Source organism: Sinocyclocheilus rhinocerous, unplaced genomic scaffold (assembly GCF_001515625.1).
Source record: "Sinocyclocheilus rhinocerous isolate Xijiao unplaced genomic scaffold, SAMN03320098_v1.1 scaffold302, whole genome shotgun sequence".
Taxonomy (NCBI): Eukaryota; Metazoa; Chordata; class Actinopteri; order Cypriniformes; family Cyprinidae; genus Sinocyclocheilus; species Sinocyclocheilus rhinocerous.
Window position 1 is genome coordinate 95,027 of NW_015638976.1, and position 8,230 is coordinate 103,256.

An 8,230-nucleotide genomic window follows, 5' to 3' on the forward strand; every position below is an offset into this window, starting at 1 on the left:
TTTAAGCTTAAGGTTCAATGCTATAATATATTTTTAAAATATTATTATAAAGTAAAACAGACGTATAATATCAGCCATCATAATGGTCATGAGCTATAAAAATATTTATATTTAATTATCGGCTTCATGAAAGCACTATAACGATCACTAAAACTAAAAACATTTTCTTTACTTGAAATAAAATAAAAGATAACTGAAATTAAAATATATGTATATATATATATATATATATATATATATAAACAGAAAACTGAAATAGTAACTTTTGATGCATTGTAACTTTTGGTACATTGTAAGTTTTGGTACATTGTAACTTTTGATACATTGTAACATTTGGTACATTGTAACTTTTGGTACATTGTAACATTTGATACATTGTAACTTTTTCTGTTTCTGTATAGTTGTTTCCTATTGTAAAATGTTTTAAAATACAATATTTAGATGTTTGATTTCAGCAGATTTAAGCTTAAGGTTCGATGCTATAATATATTTTTTAAATATTATTAAAAAGTAAAACAGACGTATAATATCAGCCATCATAATGGTCATCAGCTATAAAAATATTTATATTTAATTATCGGCTTCATGAAAGCACTATAACGATCACTAAAACTAAAAACATTTTCTTTACTTGAAATAAAATAAAAGATAACTGAAATTAAAATATATGTATATATATATATATATATATATATATATATAAACAGAAAACAGATAAACAAATTACTAAAAACTAAATAGACAAATAATAAAAATGACAAAAAAGCACAACAAAATTACTTAAAAAAATAAAAACTTAAACTAAAAACTATATTAGCATAATAATGATACTAAAATAACACTGCTGTCATTTCTATTCTTTAATGTCTGAGGTTACGGAAATAAATTAAAATGTTAAGAAATGATTTTATTCCACTTATCTTTTTTTGGCAACATTTCTAAATTCTGTTTAGTTTAAATACTAATAAATACTTCTGATAAATACTAATAAATACTTTTAAATACCTCTGTTAAGTTGAAATACTAAGACAACTGTAATTATACTTTTTTTTAAATATAAAAAATGCTAAAAACAACAAAATTACAAACTTAAAATTAAAATGAAAAAATAAAAATAGACTAATTCAACATATCAATTAAAAGCAAAATAACACTGCTATAGTTTCTATTTAATGTCTGAGATAAATGAAATAAAAATTTAACAGTTATTTATTTTGCAACATTTCACATTTTTGTTCAGTTTAAGTACTAAAACTAAGACTGAAAAAATAAATGACAAAACCACAACAAAATTACAACTTAAAACTTTTAACTTAAAATTTAAAAAAAAATTGCATAAAATGTAACTAAAATTAAAATTCTAAAATTAAAACACTGAATTTTGATTTACTAATTCAAAATAATAATAATAAAAATAACCGTATATAAATTATACTCAAATGACAGTATTCTGCGGTATTTCACTTGTTATTGTTGTAGAAGCCTTAACGGGTATCTGTCAACTGCAAAGATCAGCAAGACTAAACATTAGTCAAACGCCATGTGAGCATTTCTCAGAGTCTGGAGAACTAGCCAAAGTCTCCAGCAGTGTTCAGACAGAAACCCAGCAGCTCACTGAGAGCGGGAACGCAGGATTGCATAACACGCATTACCCTCCGCATGGATGAGCACAAAACAACACTTCAAGACCGTGTGAAGAACAAACAAACCCAGGAAGGTGCTAAACCAGACAGGTTCTGGTTTAAAATGCAGTGTTTAGCATGATAATACGGTTACTCGTGAGACATGGAGTTGTAGGCGTGGCCGCAGTGTTTTTGTCGCGATGTTAAATGAGCTGAAGGGAGACGCGCTTCGCCTCCTGCTGAGAAACACATTCCAGCGCCGACGGTGACCCAAATGCTCCCGCCGTGCCCTTATTTAGAGCTCGTCACACTGAAGCCCTTTCACAGTGTTGTCACTCAGAGGAAAGTCTGGGGATTTTGAGATGTGCGTGTCATCTAGTCTGCGTTACGAAAGTGTTCAAGAGTGAAACCGGAATTAAAAAAGTCAAATTCCCTCCCAACACCAGACGTCGTTGATCACTGGATCATTTAATAAAGCGGGAAACCCTCTGTGATTGCTTTTATAAAATGACACGGATAGCAGTATTATAAAAGCTGGCAATGTAAATAGATGGCAGACGTTTAACGTTCATTAGCCTGTGTTTGGTTGGCAAGCGACATAAAAACTCAGAGTATTAACCCAACTGTGTGTCAATCTAAGGGGCTGTTTACACCTTTCCACTCATGCGTTTTGTCTGATCGGATAGCTATCCGATCGTGAAAAGACCAGGTGTAAATGTTTTCCGAAACGCATTCGACACGGATATAAATCTGATCGCTCAAACCACTTCAGGAGGTGGTCTGGGCCGCATTCCAGACGAAACTCGACAAGTGTAAATGCATCTGGTTGTTGAAACCACATATGCAAATTTTACTCCTCCCAAAACGTTTAAATAATAAACGTGTGAGCGTGTTATAGGCTATATGACATTAGTCAGACTGCGCTAATGCAACACGCATCGCTGCGGACGAGTAGCTGAGTATCTCTTCAGCAAGCCGACGCGCAAACTGCGGCGAATTAAACAAAGTAATACGCAGACGCTCAACACACAATCATCGTCATTAAAAGTAGTAAGACAAACTTATCTTTCCAGTGCTGATGCCGCGCGCTCTCCTATTGCGGTCTTTGATCTTGAAATGAGCTGATAATTAATCAAATGCAGCGCTTATCTTTTGATTTCGTTGACGTGAACTCCGTTAAATTTTAAATATAGCGCGGGAATTGAAGATCGGATTTATATCCGTTTTGCGACGACACATTTATGCGGCCAAGTGTAAATGGAAACGTTTTAACAAATCAGATCAGCGAAAACGCATGAAATGACCAGGTGTAAACAGGCCCCAAGTCATTAGATCTGTTTCACCAAATATAACAGGTGTAGTTTTCTAAATATCTCTGTTTTTCAACAGAACGGGATTGTTCATCGTGACCTGAAGTTGGAGAACATCTTGCTGGACGATAACTGCAATATAAAAGTAAGTTCGGGACTGAATGCATTTTTAAATCGTGAAGGTTTTACAACTGGCTCATGGGACCTCATTTAAGAATCGGCAGCAGAATAAATGTTTTATTATTTAATTGATGTTGTAAACCAGGAGTGTCCAATCCTGCTCCTAAAGGAGCGACGTTCTGCAGAGTTTAGATCCAACCAGCCCCAAACACACTTGCCTGGATGCTTCTAGTAATCTTGAAGACCAGTGGTTCCCAATCCTGGTCCTGGAGAGCCACCAAACACACCTGATCCAGGATTGAAGACCTTGATTAGCTTTGAGTTTCATTAGGAATGGAGATAAACTCTGCAGGACAGTGCCCTCCAGGATCAGGATCAGACAACCCTATTGTAAGCCGCTTTCTCTTTCATAGTCTGTTTGAAACGTTATCTCTGATACTTCTGTTTTACCTGCCGTTATTACAAAAGAGGCTGTAAAACAAACACCCAATCGAAACTTGCGTGAGATAACGGAACAAATTTACTTTCAGCTATAAAACTTGCACAGCGAAAGGCCAACGGGCGCTAGATGAGAAGCACTGATGGAAACCACTGTCTGTTTTTCAGATCGCTGACTTCGGGTTGTCGAACCTGTACCAGGGTGATAAATTCCTGCAGACGTACTGCGGCAGCCCTCTGTACGCTTCGCCCGAGATTGTGAACGGCAGGCCGTACAGAGGACCGGAGGTGGACAGCTGGTCTCTGGGCGTCTTGCTGTACACTCTGGTTCATGGAGCCATGCCTTTCGATGGACAAGACCACAAGAACTTGGTCCAGCAGATCAGCACCGGAAACTACCGCAAACCCACCAAACCTTCTGGTGAGGCTCTTAAAAGATTAAACCGAGACCTCCTTTTGTGACCTGTTTGCCCTATATTTAAACCGAGACATGAAACTGGTTTCCTGTGTTTGTCGAAGGTCCAGACTTGGCTCTTTCAATCATACCATGTAGCAGTTTTATAGCTGGAGCTTATCTATTCCTAGAAGATAACATTATGAATTGCGTGGTTTCAGTCTGTTGACCATGGCAGTCTCATAAATTTGAGTTCCCCTGGGACTGTCAAGTTCACACCGGCAGCAACTGTATTGCCGGAGGTTGGCTGGTCACCATGCTGTTGGGTGTAGTGGCTTGATGAGGTCCAATTCCTCACATGGTTCTTCATGCATCATTTTTAGCTATGTTCCTACATAGGGCTGAGTAAACTGCCCAGAGCAACATGAACTATTCTTGCCAAGAAGTGTTCCTGGAGGGACACCAACAGTACACATTTTGGATGTGTCCTTTACCCATTTCAGGTCTTGGAGTCTCTACTAACAAGTTGATGATTTGAATCGGGTGTGTTTGATTGGTTAAAGATATGACCGTTTGGTGTAGGGCTGTCAAAATGGCTGAAAAACTAAATTTGAATTTTGTACTTCTATTCAAATTTAAAATGCATCATTTCAGTTATGGTGAAGAATAGCTTTTGGCTTCTCTCCTGAGGCCACAAGAAGGCGCATTGAGCAAAATATTACTAATGCACGTTTATTCAAAGCATAAGATAACGACTATCTGTGAAAAAAAGTGCATAATGTTTAAAATAATGTTTATAAACCAATTATAATTAAGTTGCTTAAACAACTATAAACAAAACAGCATCATGTATGTATGCATAGTTTAATACAAAGGGCGGAAAGCCAATCACACAGAGTACATTTTTCATTTAAAAACATGAGATGCAGTGGGATGGGAAAAAACCCGCCATAATGTCTCGATATATGTTTTTTTCAAAGTTAAACTTGCATTAATTTTACATGGCTTTCTAAACATGCGACTCCTTTGTGCGAGATCCGAGTGCAACGGTGATAGATGTCCCTCTAGAACAGTGGTCGCCAACCCGTCGATCGCGATCGACTGGTAGATCTTATCACTGTCCCAGTAGATCCCGAAAAAAACAGTAAAATAAGTACAAAAATGCATTACATTTATGGGGTTATATTAATGTATGACTGAAGGGTACTGTCTTGAGAAAAGTTTCCATGGCAATGGCATTTTCTTCTCCGTATAAAGCGCAGCTCTGCTTTGTTTACAGCGGTAACCAAGGAAACGCAGTCGGTTCATAAGCAGTGTTGCCAAGTCCGCGGTTTTCCCGCGGAATTGGGCTACTTAACACTGTTGCCGCGGGTTGTTGTTCATGTCCGCGGGTTGAAGCGACCCCAATAACGTGACATTTAGTCCCTTTACTTGAAGATCCCCGCCGAAAAACGTGTATTTTACCCCCGGAATGCAATTTTTACAGGGGAAACCTCCTCGAAACGCGATTGGACTAGTTTTATTGCGAAAACCTGGCAACCCTGTTCATAGGCGCCACCTGCTGTCAGAGAGTGCGTCTCATTCAGACCTGCTGTTTTTGTTTCGTGCAGATGTTTTATGTAGCAAATAAATAAATAACACCTAAAGTCAGACCATTCTGTTTTTGTTTTAAATCCTGAAATTAATCTAAATCAAATCAAAAACAACTGCCCCTTGCAGATCGTGATTAAAATGCAGTGGTTGCCTCTAATTTCAAATGGCTAGATATTTTTGTTTAAAGCCAGTTTGTTTGTTATAAAGCAAATAGCCAATAAATAAATTTGCTTAAAAATCAGTATCAGAATCCAATTTGCTAGTAAAAAAAAAAACAATAAATAAATTTGCTTAAAAATCAGTATCAGTATCAGAATCCAATATGCTAGTTAAAAAAAGAAATAAAGAAAGAAAAGAAAATCTGAATTCTGAATCAGCTATGATCGGCGCATCACTAATTAAAATACTAAGTAAAAGGCCTCAAATTTGAAGCACAGTCTGGGATGTCTTTTTCTATCAATTCTTCAGTAGGTAGATCTTGTCTTTCATAAAGGCCGAGGTCAGGGATCTTGGGCCTAAAAAGGTTGGTGACCACTGCTCTAGAAAATGTGAAAATATGTGTTCTGTGTGAATGGCTTGGTTTCAGTTTTGCTGTAAACAAGATCTTCTCCGCATTGATGTTCTCTTTTCCCGCAATATTTTTAATGAACAACGCAGCAGCGCCGCATCTAGTGGGTTCAACTGGATACGTTAGGCTAACAAAAACATTAAAATGCAATGACACTTACATCGTCTTCGCATCTCGTGCGCCGCTGATAAGGCTGCCTCTTTAACGCACACCTAAAATTAAAATACAATGTTTTTGCATTCGAATGTGGATTTTTATTTTAAATTCGACGAATATTCGAAATTCGAAATTTTTTTGACTGCCCTAGTTTGGCGTGCCTCCAGGAACAGGGTTGGGAAACGCAGTTTCGGGATACTGTTCACTGTTTGTGCTCCCATGCTTTCATTCCCATTAGTAGTCAAAACACTGCATTGCTGATCATTTGCATAGTTACATAAAACTGTGCTACATTGTTGGACACGCCCGCTTTGCACTGCCAACAGTCCCTCACGTTGCTAACTCTTACTGAAAAAGGATGACTTCCAGAAGCCACAAACCAGTCGGTTTGCATGCAGCTTTGAATTCTGTGATGTTGTAGGCCAAGGGTGTCCAGTCCTGCACCTGGAGGGCCACTTTCCTGCAGAGATTAGCTCCGACACACCTGCCTCTAGTGATCCTGACGACATTGGTGAGTTGGCTCGGGTGAGTTTAATTAGAGCTGGAGCTAAACTCGGCTGGAAGGTGGCCCTCCTGGGGCAGGACTGGACACCCCTGTTGTAGGCCATACATTTGTAGCATCAATCCTAATCCTTTTTGTCACCCCACAGATGCGTGTGGTTTGATCCGCTGGATGTTGATGGTAAACCCAGTGCGTAGAGCTACTTTGGAGGAGATCACGGGTCACTGGTGGCTCAACTGGGGCTATCAGCTCCCTCTACTGGCTCAGAGTGAACCTGCAGCTGCGCATCAGGATCCAGGACATACGGCCGCTGCATGTCAAACCGGTGGCCCGACTCGTATTGCGGACTGGCTACGCCGCACCTCTCGCCCTCTTCTGGAGAGCAGCTCTAAGATGCGCTGCCTGTTGCGGACAGGCGGGGCCATCGGAGGAGAACCGGTCCAGCGACAGCGCTCCATACGCAGGTCGCGCAAAGAAAACAACGTCTCGCAGAGCATGCAGGAAGCTCCTCGCCCATCTAAAGGAATTCTGAAGAAGCGGGGCAGCTTGAAACAGAAGGTGCCCAGTGAATCCCAGGCTACACCCTTGGAGGAGAAAAGCCCGAACACTTTGGCGCCGTCTGTCCTTCCTCCACCTCCTAAAGGCATCCTGAAGAAGCCTTCGGAAGGCGAGTCAGGCTATTATTCCTCTTCTCCGGAGAGCTCCGGACAGACTCTTGGGAACCCAGAGCCACACCGCAAGGGCATCCTCAAACGGCACGGCAAGTTTTCCGGCGGCCTGCAGGAATTCGGCTCGCTGGATCAGCTTGCACCCTCCTCACCCACGGTGGTCAACAGATCCCGACCGAGCGGCGCGATCAGCGAGGATAGCATCCTCTCCTCGGAGTCCTTCGACAGACTTGACCTACCTGACCGTGAGATTCCAGTCGCCCCAATGGAGCGACCAGCAGGTGGACGGAGGATGCGAGGATGCGTGTCCGCTGACAATCTCCTTGACTTGAGGGAAGGGTCTCAGTACAAGGGACACTGGGAAATGGACATGGCCTGCTACCGCGCAGAAGTGTCCGATAGCGTGTTTTCAATTTCTGACTGTGAAAACGTCACTCAGACTTACAAACAAGCCTTGGGAGCAACTGCTAGCTGAAACGCACAGGGACTGTGATGTTCAGAATCTGTCAGAGATGATGCAACTCCAGTTGTGCTTGGAAAAGGAACCTGGTTGGTAGCAAGGAACGTACTTGGAAATGTTCTGGAGCAATGCCTTGGTTTAGAGCAGTGGTTCCCAATCCTGGTCCTGGAGAACCCCCCACACTGTCTCCCTATTCAAACACACCTGATTCAACTCATCAGCTCATTAGTGAAGACTCCAAGACCTCAAATGTGTTTCTCAGATTAGAGAGTGTTGGGGGTTCTCCAGGACCAGGATTGGGAACCACTGGTTTGCGGCAGACTCGTTTAGGACATGCATTTCATTCTGAGGTACCCGGAGTGTGTGTTGCATTTGCAGCATGCAAAACGGTAGGCTTGA

At 40.7% G+C, this 8,230-nt stretch overlaps 1 protein-coding gene across 1 annotated transcript in view; it reads left to right on the forward strand.

Moving 5' to 3' along the window:
- Positions 1–8,029, forward strand: part of LOC107750672 (NUAK family SNF1-like kinase 2) — a 19,023-nt gene extending 10,994 nt beyond the window's left edge. Inside the window, exons 4-6 of the mRNA XM_016566170.1 lie at positions 3,012–3,077; positions 3,659–3,911; positions 6,852–8,029. Of these exons, the coding sequence (XP_016421656.1) occupies positions 3,012–3,077; positions 3,659–3,911; positions 6,852–7,846 (1,314 nt within the window). The 3' untranslated portion in view covers positions 7,847–8,029. The remainder of the gene's footprint in view (positions 1–3,011; positions 3,078–3,658; positions 3,912–6,851) is intronic.
- Positions 8,030–8,230: the final 201 nt, after the last annotated feature.